The sequence below is a fragment of the Xenopus tropicalis genome, chromosome 3, assembly GCF_000004195.4.
Source record: "Xenopus tropicalis strain Nigerian chromosome 3, UCB_Xtro_10.0, whole genome shotgun sequence".
NCBI classification, from domain to species: Eukaryota; Metazoa; Chordata; class Amphibia; order Anura; family Pipidae; genus Xenopus; species Xenopus tropicalis.
Genome location: NC_030679.2, coordinates 120,217,083 through 120,242,577, shown reverse-complemented (window position 1 = coordinate 120,242,577; position 25,495 = coordinate 120,217,083). Strand labels below are relative to the sequence as shown.

The 25,495-nt window shown below is 39.4% G+C and overlaps 1 protein-coding gene and 1 long non-coding RNA gene across 4 annotated transcripts in view; one reads left to right on the top strand and one right to left on the bottom strand.

Annotated features, from left to right (window-relative positions):
* The window catches only part of unc5d (unc-5 netrin receptor D), a 365,567-nt gene that overhangs the window by 306,386 nt on the left and 33,686 nt on the right, over nt 1–25,495 (top strand). For all 3 annotated transcript variants that reach the window (XM_031899262.1, XM_031899263.1, XM_002932956.4), the window contains 3 exons: nt 2,223–2,391; nt 5,256–5,483; nt 10,356–10,505. In XM_031899262.1, coding sequence (XP_031755122.1) covers nt 2,223–2,391; nt 5,256–5,483; nt 10,356–10,505 — 547 coding nt within the window. The remainder of the gene's footprint in view (nt 1–2,222; nt 2,392–5,255; nt 5,484–10,355; nt 10,506–25,495) is intronic.
* On the bottom strand, nt 8,772–17,079 carry LOC105946757. Its single transcript, XR_001170194.3, has 2 exons — nt 17,033–17,079; nt 8,772–10,804 (listed from the first exon to the last, which is right to left on the bottom strand). It is a non-coding gene; the product is annotated as an uncharacterized LOC105946757 (long non-coding RNA).

Here is a 25,495-nt window from a genome sequence, read left to right as displayed (position 1 = left end):
TCATACAAACATAGTCAACACTTTTAAGAGCCTAACCCCCAGAGCAATCAAATAATATCTCCAGCTGTCCCCTTCAGCCTTGCAGCCTTATATATTAACTAATCACATATTTTTTTTCTTATGCACTGTTAAAGGACCACAGAAGTTTATTTTAACTAATTATTCTGTCCTGCATTAAAGCATAAGCTATTATTGTATTTGGGTGCCTAAACCTAAACAAAACCCCACCCAGTCTATGCTGGTCAGTTGGACTTCAAATAGTACATAGTTATGAGTTGGATCAGCTTCTTGGGAAGCTATAAAACATCCAAATAGAAGCTGCTCTTGGTTTTAAAACTATAAGTATAGCTAGGGTTATGTAATAAAATGCAAAGTTCTAGTCTACTGTAACAACCAATCAGCAAGTAGCATTTACTAATTTAATGCACACATCGCAATGGTTGCTATGGGTTACTATGTCTGAACTAACTTTGTGCCTTTTGTTACATCTAGTGGTAAAACTAGCAATCCACCTTGTCAACAATTGGATGATCATAGGGGCCTCATCAGGCCACCACTGCTACTAAAGATGGCTAATTATGATAGTTTTTTCACTATAGCATCAATCCCCCATGTGTAATAAAAGGCATGCATTTTGCCCAGGAGCAGTAACCCACAGCAATCAATAAGATATTTGCTTTTAAACAGGTGACCAGGAAAATCTACCTGCAGACTGGTTGCTATCGGTAAGAAGAACTATAGCAAACTTTGCACCTTATATACATAACCCCATGATGCTCTGTATGAACATTCAGTAACCCAAATGACTGTTTGTCCCAATCCTATCAGCTATGTACATGAGTAATTGGCAGTTATTTCTTGTGTCAATCCATAATGGGCTACTAGTTAGACTTAATGACTATATAAGACACACCTCAGGCATTTTTTTTCCTTGTCTATAGTGTCAATGTGTGTATTTAGCTCCTACTTCCTTTTTAGAGGATTCACATTCTACCAATAGAATTTGGATGTATTTTACAGACATGATGCTAGATAAATTGTAGGGGTCATTTACTTATGTACATTGGCCCCCTGGATGCTAGCCCTAGAGGGAAAAAGAAGCACATGCTTCTGAGACCTGGCTGCCCACTGTAAAGGGCAAGCACTAGTGGGCACAAGGTAACTCTGTCCTCATCACCTGCCCCCTCGGGGCTGCTTAACTTATTCTTTGAAATGATGGGAAGAGGGAGGCCTGCCAGCCTCTGAATGCATGTATGCATCTATTTATGGGATGAACACAGGCCTCTGCACTCTGCTTTTGAGTGTAGAGACGTAGCAATTCTTCAGCCTGAAGGAAGGTGTGCAAAGTGCAATATGGAATTTGTTACATTTTGTAGCCTCCTAGCATGTAGTAAATGAGCCCCAGTGGATTTAGTAAGAAATGTTTGTAGCTAGGTTGTGGAATAGAATCCCTTGTGCCAAACCCATAGAATCCTCTGGAATGGGTCAGTGACCAGTAAACACTGCCGGTAAATAAGAGAAATAAAAACAGCATATTGTAGCAGATCAGGGTGTCCTTTCTGAGCTAAGCCTGGGGATTTCTCCTTGAGAACATTTTGCTTATCCAGCTGTCAAAGAGGCTAATCCAGAGATCAGAACACGCTGCTCGCCCAACCAACCAGGCAGCAGTTTATAAAAACAATCTCTAGTGGACATCAGGAAAAAACTTTGGCCAGTAAATAGTATTTCAATGCAGTTTATAAGTTTAGTCTATAAAAAGAAACAAAGAAGCTGGTTCCTGGGGAATGGCAGGAGAGATAGGGCTAAGTGCTAGAGCAAGCGCTTCCACATATCATATTTAATGGTATAATGTTGTATCCCAGTCTCGGCATCATTTAAGAAAAAAAGACTAGAATAGACTGACTCTCTGACGACCAAATAATTCCATTAAAATGTCATCATCTTGGGCTACATCTCTCAAGTATCCCTCATTTATATATGGCCGGTGTTGCTGAGATAATAATTGTCCATTAAAACAGTTGTTTCTGGAAAGGGAAGCGCAAAGAAAAGAAAGCTTGAAAAAAATAGTGCCTTTCTGATGCCATTGATTTTGTCATGTTCTGAACAATTCAAGGCTATAAAGGATTTTATTTTGCCGTAGAGGACATGGCGTATTGCTCAGATTGTGTTGTTCTTGGCATTGCTCTGGCTTTCAGTCTAACTTTACTGTGTGTTGGTTACAGCTTGCCGTTGGAAGGAGCAGAGGTTCTTCTGGGACCTGAAGTCACTTGTGGACCATTTGATATCAACTTGTCCACTCCAGTGGCCTTGACCATTCCACACTGCGCTGAGGTCAGCTGCGAGCACTGGAATATCCGCCTAAAAAGAAGATCCCAACAGGGGAAATGGGAGGCAAGACAAATCTTTTGTTTTCTATTTTTTTCTATAAGAGTCAATTTTGTTTCAGCTAACCCTATCCTAGCATTTAAACTGTCATTTGCTGCTTCAATTCCACTTACATTCTGGGTCCTAACCATGCCACCTTCTTCTACTACACCTTTTCTGGGTTTGCTCATTACAGGTACTTGGATGCAATCATTTTTCAATACACAACAAATATAAAAGTAAATGTTTGGACCTACCATTTTAATGTAAAACCTTGAGTCACTTGCACTGTAGAGAAGACTACAGACTACTATCTATCTATCTATCTATCTATATATATATATATATATAGGGGCAGGTTGTCCATATGGGCCTTACACTGGACTTTGCAGTATAAGCAATGTTGCCCAGCTATCAATTATATTATGGATGATTCTTCTGGTTCTATTCATTGGCAGATGAGAGAACATTTAAAGGTTCATTCACAAAACACAATACAGTGTGCCAGTGCAACTCTGGCACACTGAACTGTGTTTTGTGGATGAACTTTAAATTGGGGTTCTTTATGCCATGAGTTGTCCGGAAAATTGCCCCCCCCTTCGAGTTTTTCGTGACGTAGGAAGCTAAGGGGGGACTACATTAATAGAGCAGAGAGTGCTAATTGAAAGAGATGCTGCCGTCTGAGGCAGGTTTCTCAACTTACATGATGGCAGCAGTGCCCCTGCAGTGTGCAAAAATGCAAATCTGCATGTTTTTTCCCCACAATGTAGCACTTTTTTTCCAGCTCTAGCCTGTGCTAAAAATTATTGCGGAGTGCAAATCATAATTACTTTCCCCGCCTTTTTAAAAATGTATATATTTTTTATATTGGATCATTTTAGCAAAACATTCATGTATCCTGAATTGTGTTCAGGTTCCTATACACCCTTATATTTCAGTCCTTTTGGTAAATACATACTCTCCTATACACATCCGCTATTCAAGCCAAAAAGACACTTTTATTTCATATACCCCTTTTAAAATTACAATAAAATCAGCACAATAGATTGACATGCAATAGATTGGGTCAATAAGATAAATGAAGTCATTTAATTCTTTGAAGATGTCCAATCTAAATTCAAGTATTTTGCGGAGAATAGATGTCATTATACGTCAGATGGGATGCAATACAAAGGTTGTCATACACAATATAAAGGTTGTCATTCACAGAGTTTGCTTTTCCATATAGAAGAGATCAGAGATATTTAAAAAGATGGTGCACAGAGGCACACCTCCATACTAAACCATGTAATACAAATGTATTAAAAGGTTAAAGCACAAATAGAAAGTGAATGAAGTGCTTATCTGCTCATCCTAGGAAACATCTGCTCATCCAAATGTGTTTTGCTACCTAGTCCAATGTGTTTTTTTTCCCTAAAAGGCATGAATTATTTCTGCCATTGATGGAGGATAGACATTGGACTGGGTCATAAATTATTGGCAATGTAGCTTTACCTATCTGTTCTGAATTCTCTTTCAATCAACTTATGTAAGTAATTTTAAAAAAGACAAAAATGTTTAAAAATGTGTTAGGGCACTGTTCTTTTAGCCAAATTAGGCAAAGAGTATAGAATATCAATACACTTTAAATTGGTATCATAATATCATAATAGTCTGTCTGTGTGCTTGGTGGGGGCTGTCACCCATCCCTCTTAGGCTCACATTGTAATGCAAACCCTCACACATCTTGTTTGGTTGTTCCCCTGCATTCTAAAGTGGCTGGTACTCTGGTTCTCTGGGAAGCAAAGGGACATCAAGTTCTAGAATCCATAACTTTACAATGGAACAATGTAAAGGAGAGGTTGAATTACATTGTGAGCCTATGGGGAGGTATATGGTTCCAGCAAGCACACGGACCCACTTAAGTGGGTAGGGGCACTGCTGCCATTGTTGAGAGTCCTGTCTAAGGTGCTAAAAAGTCAGCGTCCGGCAACACAGAGGCCAGGATTACCTCTGTAAGTGAGGTGGGAACTGGTCTCTGCATCACAAACAGACACATTCTCCTAAGTGCATGAACTCATGTCAAAAAGAGGGGTATATATTCCCTTTAATATCATTCCAGAACAATACAGTACATGCTAGATTCACAAGTCATTGCAACCAAGTATGTATTAGAACAGCATCATTAACCATTGTATTAGAACAATCATTAATTATTAAAAGCATAAATAAAAGACAGGGTCTACCATAAAATAATTCAAACAGATATACTGATCATGAGAAAATCGGATTTCTGGTTGCTGGGGTCAACCATTATTGTTGCAATTTAGAAAAAAAGCTAAGGGCTCTGGCACACGGGGAGATTAGTCGCACGCGACAAATCTCCCTGTTTGCGGGTGACTAATCTCCCCAAATTGCCATCCCACCGGCGACAATGTAAGTCGCCGGTGAGATGGCACACGCGGCAGCGCGATTTCGGCAAATCAACGAAAATGCCTCTCGAGGCAACTAATCTCCCCCCGAGTTGCCATCACCTGCCATCCCACCGGCGAAAATGTAAGTCGCCGGTGGGATGGCACACGCGGTGGCGTGATTTCGGCAAATCGCCGAAGTTGCCTCGTGAGGCTTTTTTGGTGATTTGTCACGGGCGACTAATCTCCCCCTGTGCCAGAGCCCTAAATGTTCAACAGTCACAAATGTTTCAACTTATCTTCCCTTTTAACCCCCAGAAATATATAATAAAATAGTGGCATTAACATAGATTCTACATTTCTGCATTCCATTTAAATGAATGGAAAACATATGCTGCTTTCAATTCTCAGTTCAAGTGTAATGAAACAGATACGTGCACAGAATTCTGCTCTGAAAAGTAAAGAAATTCAGTGTTACATATATCCTTTATTCTTCTATAGGAAATCATGTCCCTGGATGATGAAACAACATCTTTTTATTGCCTTTTGGACCCATTTTCCTGCCATATTCTGTTGGACAGCTTTGGGACTTATGCTTTGGTGGGGGAACCACTGACAGACTGTGCTGTGAAAGAACTCAAGGTGGCTGTTTTTGGCTGCATGTCCTGCAACTCTTTGGATTACAACCTTAGGGTTTACTGCATAGACAACACTCCTTGTGCATTCCAGGTAAGTTTCATGGAGAAAGTATCTGCAAATAAGGGTTCTGACTGCAAGTTCTATTACCAGACCACCAACATGATGACAGTGATACTGATAGGAAAAACCATAGCATTGGGACTTGGCATAAACATATACCTGGGTTTGTGAGGAGGGGGGTGTCATCCACTTGTGCATAAGCTATGTGTACTCAGATCTGATTATAGCTGTTTCCTTCTGTGCATCAAAATAAATCCCACTCCTTAACATACATTAAAGAAAACACATTCTACATTGTGACATGCCAACCATGCCCAGTTAAAAATAAATAAATGTTTTGAGAATTCTAATTACACAACCTTGAGTTGTGTGTGGAATCTAATGCCTATTAGCTTAGAAGGACCAGTATCACTTTAAATCATACGTTTTCTTTGACAAAGCCCTGAAGTAGATAGAGCTTTGGTCTCCACCACAAATACAACACCATCATTAGTCCCATGAGATTGTTTACATGACTCCATCGATCCTAGAAGCTTGGGAATTAAAAGCCAGATACATCTTTGTTATATCTTGTCTATGCCAGATGACCTTTGTTCTAACTTTGGTTTATGTTATATATATATATACTGTATATATATAACCCTCCTTAATATTCCCTAGATCATGCTGTGTGCAGGCAGTTTGTGCAATATCCCACTCTTCATGAAGTTGTACTGTACGCTATCATATTTCTCCTCAACCTGCCAATTAGCAAGTTTCACAGCACAATGTCTTGTTCGAACTTTTTTCCTCCAAATCATATTTTCTACTTTTGAATGCCTCTGTGTATTTAAATATTTATCTTTTCCCCTCCTTTCCCTGTTTGCCTTATGCTGTAGAACTCCAAATCTAGTTTCCCAGGTTTGTGCAGCATAGTACATTTTGATCTAAGATTCCGGGGGCCTGGTTGGACACAAACCACCTGTCAATGAAAGCAGTGACCACATATCTCAGAAATTAGTGCAGATTTAAATATAATACATAAACAGATAAGAAAAAGAAAGTCCTATCAGTGGCTTAGGGTGAAATTCAAAGTACATATATCTTGTCAGAGGTACAGTAGACCTTTTTTTAATCTGCAAATGGAATCACTAAAACAATTACCAATTAGAGCTGGCCACACATGAGTGCATTTTTCATACTGGTCTCTTACCCCCATATGAAGGTAAAGGCACTAGGTTTACCCAGGAGCAGTAACCCATAGCAACCTACAAGATGTTTGCTTTCAAACAGGTGACCAGTAAGTGCTACCTGCTGATTGGTTGCTAGGGGTTACTGCTCCTGGACAAATGTAGTGCTTTTATTAAATAGCCCTATAAGTTTTTAACCTAACTGTAACAATAGATTTTGCAGATCCCTTATTGGTGATTCCTTTTGGGATAAGACATTGGTTGGGCAGGAAATGTAGAGGGCTGCATGCATGGACCAATAAACTGGAGGGATCAATTCAGCAGTTTTTATTGACCCATGTATGGCTACCTTAACATAAAGATTAACAGGAGCCCAATGCCATTCATGGCTTTCTACTTACTGTAACTAGATTAGTTACCAATAAACAATTTATTTGCAGGCATTGGCTAAACAGAACTTTAAAATAAAAACAATAAATAAATAAATAAAAATCTAAAACAATATTTTCACTTTATAATATTAATGGACCTTTAAAATATTTAAGTTTATTCTAGAACATAGAGCAAAACAACTCACGCAAAGTAGTGATGTCAAGTGAGTTTTCTTTGTTGTTGTTATTGTTCAGAAACACCCCAAAAGGATAGAAAAATTGACAGAATTGAATCATGCCACTTTAAGATTTTTGACTTGTTCTCTTTTCACTTTTTCAGCTTCATTTATGAATGCCTTGGACACATGTCCATGCACTATAGAACACACATCTGTACCCCTATACCATGTGCAAGATTAAAAATCCAGCGTGAAACGCAGTCAGCCTTGTCTTTACCAAACCCAATCCCCCCCCCCAGTGAATACAGTTCTGCTGAACTCAGAGAATGCTGTATTCATCAGGGAAACACAGGCACATGCACTCTGTTTTAGATATATAATACTGTATTGATACTATGTTATTATTATATATTATATATATATTGCAAAAAATATATAAATGTAAAACATTTTAGCCTGACAGATTCCAAAATATGCACGTGCGCTAAATATATTTGTGAAACTAAATTACGACTTATTCTTTAACACAGGTGCAGATTTGCATTAGTGGAATTACATATGGCAACCAACCGAACATTCAGTTTCATTGTTTTAACTGCACGAGACTGATCATCTCTGATTGTTTCTGGGTTGGTATTTGTAACTGGCCTGGTGTGATCTGCACCTCTAGCAAATCAACCCTATTGTATGTTATTTCTTAACAGCAACAGCCAGTGATTTACAAATCTGCATCTGTATTTTCTGTATTTTGCCTGCCAGCTATTTGCTCTCAGCAGATCTTGTACACGGAAAACGACTTGTCCTTCTAACTAAAGTGACCTACAACTGTGGGAAATGTCTATTCTGTGAATAAAAGGGTGGCCCATAGGCAGTTAATGAAAATTAGGATGTATTTTTTTTTTCTGGGTGCTAAATTGCTGCCAGCTGACAGAGTTAGAAGAGATTGCAGCTGTAATGAAACACTTGCTCCTGGGGTATGAAGGGAAGGGCACAGTTGCTAAAAGGACAGCTGAGCTGCTTTTGTATGTTTTGTTTTTGCCTCTGTAGGAAAAGGCAGCTTTTCTCAGTACAATTAGCGCACGCCTTGCTGGTGTTGTGCCGTTAGAGAATAAATGTAGGAACATGCACTTGTGCGCTAGGATAAAAGCAGCAACCCAGGAAAATAGTGCTCAAGCAGTATCTAAGTGTGTCTCACAGGGAAACCTCTGGAACAAAGGACTTGCAGATGTTCTTTTGGGCTCTTTCACTTTATTAAGCTTTTTTCTTATAAATCTTTTGAGATGTTATTAGAAGAGAGAAAAACAAACCTAAATGTGAAGATAGTTTACCTTGCATTTGGCTAGAAAGGGCCAAACTATTTATTGCTTTGAGAGAGAGAGAGAGACAGAGAAGCAGCTGTGCCCCATGCCCATACTGCCTGGATATATAGAGCTCATTTATAACACTAAGGGGCCTATTTATTATGCTGTGTAAGATGAAAAAATGGTGTAAAAAGCTGTGTAAAACAAATGGTGAAGTTCAGCAACTGAACATCAGATTTTACGCCATATTTTATGTAAAAAATGCATTAAAAATTACGCCATTTTTTACACTGCATAATAAAATCTGCCTCTGTCAGGGTCAGAACTAAGGGCAGGAAGAAGAGGCATGGGCCTAGGGTACAATGGTAGGGGGCAATAGGCACATACTTCTGTCTGCCTACCCAAAATTTGGGCCCTTGAGTCCTGCACATGCCACCCTCTGCCATCCACTCAACAGCACCGCTTGTCACTCCTGCTCTCTATCCCGGTCATTTATGCCATTGCAGGAGGCTGTCCCTAGATTGAACTTGTAAGGCTTGAGGAAGTCAACAGAATTACAGGGTAATTCCATAGTGAGCTTTTGTTTTCAAGGTGCTCATTACTCCTGTCTTCTTTTAGCTAATACCTCATACTGCAAATGCTATTGAATAGGACTAATAGGGTAAATTGAACATTTCATCCCCACTAATGGTGATAATGTTGCTCACATTTCTATTGGTGACAAAATAACATCTGTCCTTGACTCTTTACGTGCAGAACTAATGTGTCTATTGACACAGCCCCCAGTGGGAACTTTACCACCTGTATGGCCTTTTGAGTCATATGGAGTGTCTGGGTTTATTTAATTTTATATAAGGAAATATGGAAATAAAACATGTAGCAAGGAGATAAAGCATGTGTGTTCAGAAAAGAGCTGGCCCGGCATCATTATTCTTCATCAACCTCTTAATAGGTCAGTTTCACTTTTATTAATTCTGAAGATAAAATCTTTAATTCATTTTTTTATTTAAATAATGCTTCAAGGCCTGAGCAATTTAATCATGTTATATAACAGTTATAAACTTACTTCCGCTGCATTCCACAAAGAACCTTTCCATTTAGTGACTTAAAAAGAAAAAAAGACGAAATGTACTGCACATATACTGCCATTACTTTCCATTGCTGAGGTCTTTCCATAACCACCAGCAGAACAGCACCATGTACTCATCAAAATAGAATTGCCTATGGACTATTGAACCGATACAATGTATGGCAACACCAGTTCATGATTCTAGGATTAAGATTATACAAATAACAAGCTTAGCCTACATTTTTCAAAATATCGAATTGATATGGAAACTAAAAACTATGCTTTTGTGGGGAGATATAAATCTACATTTGGTGGCCAACAACCCTACAAGAGGCAAGAGACTATGGTGGCTAAAACCCCTGCTTTAGACTGGGTGATAGAAGAATAATGTCATTTACACACTGAATAAAACATTTGGGTATCTTGTAGATTCAACGTTTTCATTGTTTCCCCCTTTTTAATAAAGAAAAGGTTTGTGGGTGAAGAAAGTTCTTGCCCTAAGTGACACTTATATGTCTTTACCTTTTTATATATTCTCTGTGCTTTAAAGACTGCAATTTGGCTGGGGGCAAGTTAGAATGGTATGTGCAAAGTTATTAAGAGTCTGTTGGCATTTCATTACAGCTGAAAGGTTGTATGAGTAAAATATGAAGAGCCTTGACACCAATAGAGATATTGCTTTGTCTTTTTATCAAGCCCTATAATCATTTCAATACTACTTCCCAAAGGAGGTGACATATTTAAAATGCTCCAGCACCATATAAATCCCTCTGGGTGGGTTGTTTCATTGATTGCCCATTTTCTCTGTTATAGGAGGTTCTTTCAAATGAGAGGCATCAAGGTGGACAATTGCTGGAAGAACCAAAGTTGCTTCATTTCAAGGGGAACACCTTCAGCATTCAAATTTCTGTTCTGGACATCCCTCCTTTCCTCTGGAGGATAAAGCCCTTTACTGCATGTCAGGTACAAACTGTACATTCGGTACATACTGTAAACCTTTTCCTTTCCTCTCTGTGATCTTTTCCTTTGCCCTAGACAGACACAGTGTGTTGAGCTGTGACATGAACATTATTTTATTCCAGCTTAATACACATTGATTAATAGCTAATGCATTTAGCGCTGTTGGGAAGATATCAGGTGAACGCCAGTAATGACTCCAAAATACTCTGGGGTACTTCCATATGTCTGATGCCTTGAGGGTCTTGGTGTCTTTCTCAAATACCGGCCTCTGGACAATGCAGTAAATCTGCTCTCGTGTGAATCTAAGGTCACAACAAAAGAAGTTTTAAATGGATGAAGTGTGGGGATAAAGCTGCCGAAAGTAGAGCAGGTTCTCCACACCATTTATTCTTATTATTATTCTGTAGGCTGGGGATAAGTTTAACTGCTTTGCCCTTATTTCACTCAATAGCTTGCAGACGTGTTTACTGGAGGAAAAAAGCATACTTTATGTGTAATTCTCTGGCCAGACTGTCACCTCCTGACATTTTCTTTACATTATTAGTTTAAGACAAATTTATGTATAGCCATGTTAAGAAGGATGCAGTTGTCCTTCACAGGCTTCACATGTTAAGTTCAGTAACTGAATACACTAATCTCATGTAGGAACCTAAAGGCAAACTAATCCTTTGAATATCTTCCTTTTATTCTGTCTAATAGAAATATTGTATAAATGGTTTGTACCATGATATCCCTGTTTCTGTAATTTCTCATGTTATTATAGAAGTGTTTCCAGCTCTGCTTGCAAAGTCAACCTTCCTTGAGAGACACTTCTGTGTCACATATTGGGCAGGATTCAAAGCAGTGAGAAAAAGCTTCATCCATGAAAACTCATGGATGAGATTCTTGCGCCCCTTAGTGCTCTTGCACTCGCACCCCCTGGGTTCATAAATGTGCACATATATACTAATTAAAGTATTTATGCCCTCTGCTTTGTTTCTAAGTAGAATATTACTTTTGTAAATGAGAAAACGGAATCTGTAATATAAGGTTCCCAGATCACTGAAGAATAAATAATACTAATAAATGCAGGCTGCTGGGCAGGACTCATAGCCAAATTAAAAGAGATGAGAGCAGTTTTGGAAGTATGTTCTAAAAGTGTCCTCACATGATCTTTTAACCTTAATCTACAGGGTAGGATTGGTGTGTAGCAAGGCAAAGCAGTAAAATAAGCTTTAAGACATAAGGCTACAATAGTCAAACTTTTTCCAGACAACGGGGCACTGAATGTGTCATGATTTAACAATGCAACATATTAAAGACATTCAGTTGTAGTCACAACTAGGGATGTAGCGAACCTCAAAAAAAAAGTTCGCGAACCTGTTCGCGAACTTCCGCCGAAAATTGCGAATATTCGCGAACTTTGCGAACCCCATAGACTTCAATGGGAAGGCGAACTTTAAAAAATAGAAAAGCCATTTCTGCCCAGAAAACTGATTTTAAAGTTGTTTAAAGGGTGCCACGACCTGGACAGTGGCATGCAGGAGGGGGATCAAGGGCAAAAACCTCTGAAAAATTGACACACGCCGTTTTTCGAAATGATCGGTAATTTTGCGACTTTTTCGTATTTTTCGGCGCTTTCGTAAAGTTATCGTAAGTTTTGCGACTTTTTCGGAGCTTTCGTAACGTTATCGTAAGTTTTGCGACTTTTTCGGAGCTTTCGTAACGTTATCGTAAGTTTTGCGACTTTTTCGGATCATTCGTAACATTATCGTAAGTTTTGCGACTTTTTCGGATCATTCGTACCGTTATCGTAAGTTTTGCGACTGTTTCGGATCATTCGTAACGTTATCGTAAGTTTTGCGACTTTTTCGTACCGTTATCGTAAGTTTTGCGATTTTTTCGGTGCCGGCGAACCCAAATTGCGAACATCACGAAAAGTTCGCGAATTTGCGGACTTGCGAACACCCGATGTTCGCGCGAATTAGTTCGCCGCCGAACAGTTCGCTACATCTCTAGTCACAACAGCCGTGTTAAATCTGCATTTAGGGGCTAATTCAGTTTGGAATTTGTTATTTTGGATTCCTGTCTGTTTGAAGGGAAGGAAGTTCATTGAAATTGGCATAAGAATGTATAAACACTTCTACTTCTCTACATGGAACATTGCTGAAGGAAACACCTATTATTCCTAGTAAATAACATAAGTGCTTTTCTTGCCGTCTCAGAAACAAAACCCACAATATTCTGTAGAATATCACAATTGTCTTTTCAACAAATTCAGAAGCGAAACATCACAACATCAGGATGGGTCTCTGAATATTTCAAGCAGTTTTACATCTGTCCTACAAATACACATCTTTTGTATTTTACCTGTTCTATAGCCACACAATATATGAAGGGCATCAAAAGACAGAAAACAGTGCTAGCAAATCGTTTTTTTTTTTAGTACATTCCCTGAAGGAAAAATAAAATTCAGTATTTACACATAGAATAAATCAGCTGTCACTATGAAGTTTACCTTCTGTTAATATTGATATTTCATATATTATTGCTATATGTTATAGTAGTGGGCTACCTGGGACCTTGCCATGAGCATTGTGCAATGTGCATCTTAAAGGGGATCTAACTGAAAAGATCTTTATTAAACTTAAAGTATGAATCCAGAGGTTTAGCAGCTCTATAAACTAATGAACCATGCCTTCAAAGCGGTCCCCATCTTTTATTGTTGTTATAAAAAATAGTCAGTGACACCGCACATGGTCAGTGTGCTTTGGGCTGCTGTTAAGAAGCTAACCTTAGGGATCTTAAAGCTGCTTAATTTGACTTCTGCTGCCATGTATTGTAAATAAGCCTTTCATTGGGAATTATATATACAAGTTTAGAATTTCGAAAAGGAATCTAGCAAAGAGCCCAAATTCATCAAATAAATCAAATGTTTACAAAATGATTTCTTTTTTCTCTGTAATAATAAGACACTACCTTGTAACTAAGGCGCGTGAATCCATATTGGGGCAAAACAATCCTCCGTCTATACTAAGTTTAAATGATTTTTAGTAGACTTAAAGTATAGTGATCCCATTTATGAAAAGTCCCCTTATCTAGAAAACCCCAGGTCCTGAGCATTCTGGATATCAGGTCCGATACTTGCATATATAAAGGTCTCCATACTATACTGTACTTACAATCCTTTATTGATAAAGTTCAAAACATCATGCACTCATTGACTTTTCAGTCAGGTTCTAGGAATGATAAATAAATCACCTACAAGATGTACAGTTCAAACTCCAATAACATACAGTGGTGTGAAAAACTATTTGCCCCCTTTCTGATTTCTTATTCTTTTGCATGTTTGTCACACTTAAATGTTTCTGCTCATCAAAAACCGTTAACTATTAGTCAAAGATAACATAATTGAACACAAAATGCAGTTTTTAAATGAAGGTTCACGTTATTAAGGGAGAAAAAAAACTCCAAATCTACATGGCCCTATGTGAAAAAGTAATTGCCCCCTTGTTAAAAAATAACTTAACTGTGGTTTATCAATTTCAATTTTCAATTTCAATATCAATTTCTGTAGTCACCCCCAGGCCTGATTACTGCCACACCTGTTTCAATCAAGAAATCACTTAAATAGGAGCTACCTGACACAGAGAAGTAGACCAAAAGCACCTCAAAAGCTAGACATCATGCCAAGATCCAAAGAAATTCAGGAACAAATGAGAACAAAAGTAATTGAGATCTATCAGTCTGGTAAAGGTTATAAAGCCATTTCTAAAGCTTTGAGACTCCAGCGAACCACAGTGAGAGCCATTATCCACAAATGGCAAAAACATGGAACAGTGGTAAACCTTCTCAGGAGTGGCCGGCCGACCAAAATTACCCCAAGAGCGCAGAGACAACTCATCCGAGAGGCCACAAAAGACCCCAGGACAACATCTAAAGAACTGCAGGCCTCACTTGCCTCAATTAAGGTCAGTGTTCACGACTCCACCATAAGAAAGAGACTGGGCAAAAACGGCCTGCATGGCAGATTTCCAAGGCGCAAACCACTTTTAAGCAAAAAGAACATTATGGCTCGTCTCAATTTTGCTAAAAAACATCTCAATGATTGCCAAGACTTTTGGGAAAATACCTTGTGGACCGACGAGACAAAAGTTGAACTTTTTGGAAGGTGCGTGTCCCGTTACATCTGGCGTAAAAGTAACACAGCATTTCAGAAAAAGAACATCATACCAACAGTAAAATATGGTGGCGGTAGTGTGATGGTCTGGGGTTGTTTTGCTGCTTCAGGACCTGGAAGGCTTGCTGTGATAGATGGAACCATGAATTCTACTGTCTACCAAAAAATCCTGAAGGAGAATGTCCGGCCATCTGTTCGTCAACTCAAGCTGAAGCGATCTTGGGTGCTGCAGCAGGACAATGACCCAAAACACACCAGCAAATCCACCTCTGAATGGCTGAAGAAAAACAAAATGAAGACTTTGGAGTGGCCTAGTCAAAGTCCTGACCTGAATCCTATTGAGATGTTGTGGCATGACCATAAAAAGGCGGTTCATGCTAGAAAACCCTCAAATAAAGCTGAATTACAACAATTCTGCAAAGATGAGTGGGCCAAAATTCCTCCAGAGCGCTGTAAAAGACTCGTTGCAAGTTATCGCAAACGCTTGATTGCAGTTATTGCTGCTAAGGGTGGCCCAACCAGTTATTAGGTTCAGGGGGCAATTACTTTTTCACACAGGGCCATGTAGGTTTGGATTTTTTTTCTTCCTAAATAATAAAAACCCTCATTTAAAAACTGCATTTTGTGTTTACTTATGTTATCTTTGACTAATAGTTAAATGTGTTTGATGATCAGAAACATTTTGTGTGACAAACATGCAAAAGAATAAGAAATCAGGAAGGGGGCAAATAGTTTTTCACACCACTGTACGTGTCTGTTATTTCTCAACCATGTGGATTGTGGCTTCCGATAACTTGATCTTTAAACTATGAGGTGAGACTGTCGAGGTTGGGGTTGTTTTCTCTGGAAAAGAGGCGCTTGCGAGGGGACATGATTACTCTGTACAAGTACATTAGAGGGGATTATAGGCAGTTGGGGGATGTTCTTTTTTCCCATAAAAACAATCAACGCACCAGAGGTCACCCCTATAGATTAGAGGAAAGGAGCTTCCATTTGAAGCAGCGTAGGGGGTTTTTCACGGTGAGGGCAGTGAGGTTATGGAATGCCCTTCCTAGTGATGTGGTAATGGCAGATTCTGTTAATGCCTTTAAGAGGGGCCTGGATGAGTTCTTGATCAATCAGAATATCCAAGGCTATTGTGATACTAATATCTACAGTTAGTACTAGTGGTTGTATATATATAGTTTATGTATGTGAGTGTATAGATTGGTAAGTATAGGTTGTGTGCTGGGTTTACTTGGATGGGTTGAACTTGATGGACACTGGTCTTTTTTCAACCCTATGTAACTATGTAACTACTGTATCTGCTTTAACTAACAAATTTATAAAAATGTACTTTTTTCATACTGTGTCATTGGGTAATCCTAGTTCACATAAGCCAATGAATGGACAGAGCTCTGTCATTTACTCCCACACTACTTCCTGTTACAGTTAGAGCTGCATTGTTATATATATATATATATACACACATGGGGAGCCAGCACTCACGTCACATTGAAATATTTTGCCTGGGTGCAGTCGCCAATGATTAATAAATTCTGATATTCAGGTAGTGCTCACACAGGAGTTTATTTTTTTCATTTTATTGGAGTGAACACACAACTGACGTTTTGGCTGCAACACCAGCCTTTGTGCTGGTGTTGCAGCTGAAACATCAGTTGTCTGTTAACTCCAATAAAATTAACTCTAAGTCCTGTGTGAGCTGTACCTGAATATCGGAATTTATAAAATCTGTTGGTTAAAAATTAATTCTGGGGGTATAGTTCCCTTACCATAGACTGTGTTGCGCAGTCCAGGATTGGTATTGATATTTAATGTTGGTGGCTAAAATCAGTTGTTTGAATAATTTCTTGTATACTTACAGTATGCGGGTGTTTTAATTGGAACTCTTTTTTCATATGTGAGTCAATTGGCAAGTATCTGGATGCAACTGTGTCTGAAGTGAATGGTTCCAGTGCTGTTATGGGTTTATCAGCACTTAAGGATGGGAACATTTGAGATGTGAATTGTAAAACTATAATCTGTAATGCGTGCTAAAGTCTGCTACATTGGTTTTAATGCAAGTGTTCACATGGACCGAGAGATCTCTTTTGGGTGAATGTAAATTTCCTATCTGCTATTTTTCCTTCTCTCCATTAGGCTGGCCACCTAATGCACTTTTCTGTCTTTACTCTGAATCTGTCAGCACCTGTGAACCATGCATTTAACTAGCTAGTTTGTGTTAAAAACCTGAAATGTATTTTGTGTTATATTTAAATGTGCAAGATATGCATGTATGGGAAAAGCAATGCATTTGTTAGATGTATTGCTATCAAGGCATTTAAAACACTTAATTACAAGTGCAACTTTAAACTTAAAAGTATTACCATACCTGATCCAGCTGGGTGTGGCGGCTTGCACCTCTAAGAGGCAGGCCAGCAGCACTTCCTGGAATTTAAAGGGAATATTGCAGTGCATTGTGGGAGCTCTGACTCCTATAAAAGGCTGGACGACTCTGCAAGCAGGGAGTCATTATAAAGTGTAAATGGGAAGTTTCTCAGAAGAGCTGGGTTTTTGGTTTCTTTTCTGTAACAAAGTCTGCTTTGCTTTGCAAGTCTCTGCTATATGTGTAAATAAGAGCCTTGCCTTATTTGTTTTTTTGATAGAGGTCTTGTGAAATAAAATAAACCTTGATTTTTTACATCAAGACAAGAATTTCCTTTGTGAAAAAATTCCCCATGCCTCACATTGATTTAACATGGGCTAATTTCTTTGGGGGAGGCATTTTTTTTTTTACTAATTATGTTAGGCATTTGTTGAAATAAAGATTATTTTATTAAGATGCTTTTTATGCAAAATTGAGTGTGCCACTGTACATGGTCTCTGTCACGTCTGTGCACTCTTTGCTTGGACTGTGGCTCATTTGTATTCGGGAATTGTACTCCTGGGGGCACATTTACTAACCCACGAACGGGCCGAATGCATCCGATGTAGCGTTTTTTTCGTAATGATCAGTATTTTGCGATTTTTTTCGGAAATTATCACGACTTTTTCGTTACCAATACGAAAGTTGCGCAAAATCTGGCGATTTTTTTCGTAGCGTTAAAACTTCTAAACTTTTCGTGGAGTTACAACTTGCGCAAAACGTCGCGCCCTTTAAGTTTTAACGCTACGAAAAAGGCGCGACTTTTCGCGCAAGTTTTAACGCTACGAAACAATCGCCAGATTTTGCGCAACTTTCAGAATGGCTACGAAAAACTCGAGTTTTTTTGCGCAAGTCGTAATGGCTACGAAAAACTCGTATTGGTAACGAAAAAGTCACAATAATTTCCGAAAAGTCGTAAAGGCGCTGAAAAAAATCGCGAAAAAGTCGCAAAATGTTCTTTTTCCAATTGGAATTTTTCCAATTCGGATTCAAATTCATGTCTTAGTAAATCAGCCCCCTGGTTTGCACCTCTCACTTATTTAAGTTGCAACTATGTGGGGTGCATTGACCCTCTTTTTCTGGATTTATGAGGTAGAGTAAACTGTCCCTACTCAACACTATCGGGGGACCAGGAGGTGTAGAACTTGTGACAGGGTATAATATATATAATTGCAGTTCAATTGCCCCTATGAGCTCAAAAAAAGTATTACTGACAGAAAGACAGCTTACGGCCAATAGGTGCCTGTCCAATGTGAAAAAAAAAAAAGATTTTACACACTAACTTGCTAAAAATGCATCATTTGAAGCAGTTTCTTACATAAGGATAATGGCTGGTTTATTACTCCCTCAAGAGTCTATTTTACTCTTCTAGCACGAAGAAGGCATATAAATCTTATATATTTTACTTTCTATCTAATGAATGAAAACTTTCCAAAATAATCTAGGATCTGAATAACCCACCACGGGGCCCTTAACTGTGTCAAAGTAATACCCCATGTTTGTTTTTCCTAAATGATACATGCAGTATAAAGCAGGTTTAGCACATTTTACTTAGTTTGCAATATCACTGGCCTTTCTCGCCAAAAATATAGCCTACTCTTCTGATGCAAAATATAACTGCAGGGTGCTCATAAAATAGAGAGAAAGAGCAGCATTCCAACAATGTAAATTCTTCAGCATTAATCTTTATGGTGTATCCAATCCTTGCACTGCTAAAAGTTCCATGAGTGCCGTAGACCTAAGTAACTATTAAAATTTACAGCAAAGAGATAAAATGCAGATGAAAGAACCATTACTTTATAACAGCACAGTATATAAAAAGAAAAGAAGTGATATGCTAGAATACCATAAAACACGCTGGGTAGTATTGGCTTTGTTGAGGATCCAAAGATTTAAGGCATAAGATTTAGGACCCCATAGGATTTAACCCATTAACATTGCTTTTTAGTCTTGTCTGTGCCCACAGTGCTTCAAAGGAACATGTCACACTAGATTTTGTTTTAGAAAATATAAATTTGCCACTTGACAGCTTATGTGGTATTAGACTACAAATGAGAGGCATTTCCATCTGCTGCCTTAATGAATTCACCCATCTACATTTATGGTAGGATTAGTAAGAAGAACTAAGCATCAAATATATTATAGGGCTGAGCAACACATATATTACTTCAAATTCTCTGTCAAACCAGACACAGAAAGAATATATTTATATATTGTAACAACTATATAAATATATTAGAAGTACTTATTGGCAAGTACAATAATTGTCTTTAAAGTCTATAAGACATGTTCCTTAACTGTGAAGATCTTAATGAAACTGGGTCCCAAAAGTTTCCTCTAGAAAATCTGTGGGTTAGGGCAAGTTCTCATATTTTATAGACTTGTATCTCCTGAAATATACTGCAAACTGTAATTATAGCCTTGGATTTGAGGGACCCTTATTCCATTGATATATAAAGTAGATACAACATAAAATTTTAAAGCACCAAGTTCCTTGGAATTCTTTGATCCTACTCTTAAACTAGCTCCCTACTGACATGACAAAGGGGATGCAGAACCTATTACGCATAGTGAACCACATAGTAACAGGTTTTATATATATATATATATATATATATATATACAGTATATATATATATATATATATATATACATACAGTATATATCAGTTCTTGGAGTGTCTGCAAAATTTGTGTATTGTGGGGTTTGTGAGAATGGTCAGGTATTGGCACATTTAAAATCACATATTCACATCATGATTGGATAATCACGTAATGACTTATTGATGAGGATTGGGCACTTTTACATTGTGTTTTTATTGAGTATGCATTTAAAGTTTGTTTAGACACTATTGTAGTATCCTTGAGAAAGGTCCTGTTGAGGACCGAAACGTCGGATACATTTTGTGCAATGTGTTCACAATAGAGTTGTGCTTGTTTTTATAGGGTGTGCCAGTCTTGGAATATTTTTTTGTATATATGTGCAAGTCGGGTGTGGCTAATAGTGTCTTGTTTTTAAAATGCTTGATTTTTAGGAAGTGAATGAAAAGCCTACGAAAATCTAAGGTATTTTAGGGCTGTTAAGTCCTCCCATGTTAGGATCACTGGGATTCAAGCCAGGAACCTACAGGTTTCCGGCCACTCTCCTTAACTATTAGGCCCGGAAAGCAGCTGTTGAATCCTCTCATATTTGCTTTACTCTCATCTTCATTTATTCCCAGGTTTTCACCTTGCCCTCCCATCACAACCCAGCAGTGTTAATGGTCAGCCAGCCAAAGCTGGCTAAGCCCTATTAAACCCTTCCTTAATATCACTTCCTTATCTGAGCATTGGCTTCTGATAGCTTGAACATTGTGGATTGTTTCTAGTTCTTGCTCCCCTTGACCCCGCTGCTGTTCCTGCTCCCAGGGCCGGATTTCTACTTGGGGTGCCCCAAGGCCGCCCCCATTCGGCGCCCCCCGCCGCGAAAACGCGAATGCGCATGCGCAAGCGCTTAACTTAGAACTCCCATACGGAGCAGTGGGGAGATGTCCCCATTGCTCCGTATGGTAGCAAAATGTTAAAATTTGCTTGCGGCGGGGCGGCATGCCACCCCTGTGTATGTGCCACCCTAGGCCCGGGCCTTTGTGGCCTCGCCACAAATGCGGGCCTGCCTGCTCCAGTCTGTCCCTGCTCCATTCCACTCTTGCCTGTTTCTGTCTAGTCAGCCTCTCCACCCTGTTCCTATCAGTCCTGTTCCTGACTGGTCACAATAGCGAGTCCTTGCTTTAAAGACTTACCACCCATCCAATTCCTTACATCCCATTACAAATCTAGTTATGCTAACTAGACAAACTTTGGTTAATTATAGGAGAAAGGCTATATCTTATGCTTTAAGCTTCTTTAACCGGCCCAAGGACACCACAGATGTTTTAACAATGAAGGTTGCCTCCAAAGATGCCCCTTGTAGCTCTCTATCATCTCACTTTCTACAAATGCCCTGGGTAGCTGTCAGTTACCTGATTCCAAGGACCAACTCAATATTCAGTATGCATGCAAAGTGTAATTCACAATATAAGGCAGGCAATTCTTTCCAGTTCACATTTGCTGGCAGCATAGAAAGCAGTGCATTATGCATAATATATTGTTAACAATTGGTGCTGTATCATCAGCTATGAACAATGTAGCCCGGATTGCTTTGATGATTTTTTTGCATGAACATACTGTAGCTTGTCAATAAAACCAGGGTACACTGACCATGTGCAGTGCCACCGACGCTAAACTAGTGTCTTAATAAAATACAAGATGGAGAACTGCTGTTGACAAAATTGTAGACATGAATTGTTACTGTTTTTGGGTAGCTACAATTGTATTGCTGAGTATATAAAATACATCATTTTAGCCATATTCTTATTTTTGGCCTTAGTGGCAATCCTTTAGTGAAATACTGCAGCTTCTCCTTCTACCTGCAGTTTTAGGCCTGAGTTTAATAATAGAAGAAAGCAAACCACTAATATTTTTAAAAGGATAACCCCAGCTCAATCCTTGCCAGTACTGCATTATTATAGTTATAGTCATCCTTGCCTTACCAGTAACCTATAATTTAATTCCAGTGCAAAGAGTAAAAAAAGGTGTGCTGGATTCCAAAAGGTCATATACACAATAAAAAGGAATGCCCTACAAAGCCAGTAAGCAATGTTTCTTTGTTTTGTGGTATTAAAGAAAGAAAAGTTTCTTTTTTCATAAATTTCATGCTCATAAATTCTGGACACAAAAATGGCTTTATCCAGATTACTCAAAAGACCTATATTTTTTCGAATGACGTACTCTAAGAAACTCTATTAACGCTACATTATCCTATGAGGCTCAGATGGCATCTAAAATCTCATTACTTTCCAAGACAGTCTATCTGAATATAAAATCAAATTTAAATGGAAAAGTTGTCCCTAGGTTTTCTCATTGCCTGTACAGAGATTTGCCTTAAAACTCCAGCATAGGTATTGCCATACACTAAGCACGATGCAGCAGGAACATTTGAGAATATAGTAGCCTTTTTAAATATAACTTCAAACTAGTGCATGTGTTTATAGAGCAGTATGTCCGCACAGTCTTTCATAACTGGTCTTGATTGATATGCATAAAGGCCAGTGTTGTAAAGTACATACAGGTAACTTCAGTTTGTTACTGTGATGCTAATGTGACCAATAAACCTTACATAACCAATTTTGTTTAAATATTTTCAGATACAGCATTACTAAAGTAATAAAACATTAAATTACCCAGTTTGTAACCTATGGTTCCTATCAGATGGCAGTATTTAATAGATGTGTAGAGACCTATTCTTACTGTAATAAAAATGATCTAAAGTGCAAATAGGTTGCCCATTTTTCATACATATTGGAGCAGGGGCCTTACACGCTGCCTTCAATTATACATTGTCTGAGGAGGAGGGATGGTCACATGTAGGTCATAGATGACAAGGAACATACAGTTGCATATATCGTAGAGGGTGACAAGGATGTGCCCTGTAATCTTCGTTCCAAAGATAAATTAAGCCCCTCCTAATATGTTTTGACCTATTAAATATATATATTAAACAAAGTCATTTTAAACAATGGTGACACACTCACTGGACAGACAAAAGTCTAGTGTAAGGTGATGCATTATCTAAATGTAAGAATAAGCCCTTTTTACATAAAAAAATAAAAAATAACTGTATTCCCCTTGACCCAAGAGGAGTTTGTTTTTCCAATCTGCATGCAAAAATTTGGTGGGGATGTTCAGTATGTATAAGATATTTACACTGCTTCTGCAAGGTTTTCAAAGCTCACCTATTTGTCTTCTATCTTGAGATTGAACAATGTACTTGCTTACCAGAAACTTTGGGGCACATTCATCAAAGTACGAGTTTGAATCCCGAAATGGGTAAAATTCGGATTAAATACGATAATTTCTGATGATCGGAAATGTCATGAAAATGCTTACAAAAAAATTGTAATAGTCACGACAATATCGTATTGGCGATCCGAAAGTCACGAAATTTTCGTATCCGAACGATCGTAAACGGCGGGAAAACCTTTCTGACTTTGATCCTTCTGTGCATGATTTTGGAAGCCTCCCATAGGACTCAATGGCACTCTGCAGCTCCAACCTGGCCCAAGGAAAGTCTCCCATAGGGCTCAATGGCACTCTGCAGCTCCAACCCGGCCCAAGGAAAGTCTCCCATAGGGCTCAATGGCATTCTGCAGCTCCAACCTGGCCCAAGGAAAGTCTCCCATAGGGCTCAATGGCACTCTGCAGCTCCAACCTGGCCCAAGGAAAGTCTCCCATAGGGCTCAATGGCACTCTGCAGCTCCAACCCGGCCCAAGGAAAGTCTCCCATAGGGCTCAATGGCACTCTGCAGCTCCAACCCGGCCCAAGGAAAGTCTCCCATAGGGCTCAATGGCACTCTGCAGCTCCAACCCGGCCCAAGGAAAGTCTCCCATAGGGCTCAATGGCACTCTGCAGCTCCAACCCGGCCCAAGGAACGTCTCCCATAGGGCTCAATGGCACTCTGCAGCTCCAACCCGGCCCAAGGAAAGTCTCCCATAGGGCTCAATGGCACTCTGCAGCTCCAACCTGGCCCAAGGAAAGTCTCCCATAGGGCTCAATGGCACTCTGCAGCTCCAACCCGGCCCAAGGAAAGTCTCCCATAGGGCTCAATGGCACTCTGCAGCTCCAACCCGGCCCAAGGAAAGTCTCCCATAGAGCTCAATGGCACTCTGCAGCTCCAACCCGGCCCAAGGAACGTCTCCCATAGGGCTCAATGGCACTCTGCAGCTCCAACCTGGCCCAAGGAAAGTCTCCCATAGGGCTCAATGGCACTCTGCAGCTCCAACCCGGCCCAAGGAACGTCTCCCATAGGGCTCAATGGCACTCTGCAGCTCCAACCTGGCCCAAGGAAAGTCTCCCATAGGGCTCAATGGCACTCTGCAGCTCCAACCCGGCCCAAGGAAAGTCTCCCATAGGGCTCAATGGCACTCTGCAGCTCCAACCCGGCCCAAGGAACGTCTCCCATAGGGCTCAATGGCACTCTGCAGCTCCAACCCGGCCCAAGGAAAGTCTCCCATAGGGCTCAATGGCACTCTGCAGCTCCAACCCGGCCCAAGGAAAGTCTCCCATAGGGCTCAATGGCACTCTGCAGCTCCAACCCGGCCCAAGGAAAGTCTCCCATAGGGCTCAATGGCACTCTGCAGCTCCAACCTGGCCCAAGGAAAGTCACGATAACAAAGCTTTAATGAAAACAAAACTTTTGTACTCGTTGCAACAAATACGATGTTGTTGCACAAATTGTCGCAAACTACGAAAACGTTTCACAAATTAACTAAAAAGTTGCAACAATTACGCACAGTACGAAAACTTCGAAAATATTAAAAAATTTTGTATTCGGAAACAATCATACTTTGATAAATGAGCCCCTATGTTGTCACCAGCCTATGTGCTAGGTAACTAGATGAAAGCATGTGCTTTATTTAAAAACAAGAATAAACAGCAATGAAAATAAGGCTTTAATAAGTGAATCAAAGTAAAAATGAACAAAGGTGAGCCAAAAATGCAGGCTGAACACAAGTTCAAATGTAAGCATGAAATTAGGAAATGACAGAAAAGCAAAATCCTCAAACAGGCCATGGATCGAGGTCAGGGATACACTCACAGGAGCAAGACTTACAGGATAATTGGAAACTCAAATAGCATTCCCAGGATAATGTTGACTTAAAAAAAATAGGTTAACATGAGCGGGACAGGATTCCCAGGATAAAAGCTCTTTAATTAGGACATTACTTACAGCTGGATCAGAAGGCAAAAGCATGATCTACCCAACACTCATCACAGTTAGTTATCATCCTGAACTCCAATTGCCTCCTGTTGCTCAAACTGGGGAAGCAGCATTCCATAAACAGAGAGTTCCCAGTTCTAGCCTGGGAAGATCCTTCCTGACATCTAGAAATGATAGGTGATATGTTAAAATGTTGTAATATCACCTGCTAGTGCAAAATGATCGGTTACATTCTACTTCATTTGAGTTGCTATTCCAGGGGGATCATTTAACAAAGTGCAAAATTAGAATACAACTCTCCATTTATTAAATCTAGTGCCCCCCCCCCCCCCCCCCCCCCGGATTCCAACATGATTACTGGTGCATTCTATTTACTATCACATTGGCTAATAGTCCTATTGGTTCAAATTTTTCCATATACATGTGTGTGCAAATGGCATCCTTTCCAGCACAAAACATTAATAATAGCAATAGAATTTGACTTACTGAATTCATTTCAGTCGGGGTGTGCTGATGCAACCTGCTAAGGGGATCCTCGAGTAACCATCAGTTTAAGACAGGTGTCATTTCCAATGGTCCCTTCCATTAATCCCTGTAATTTGGACTTTAGTGAAATTGTGTGAAAGCAAAGTACC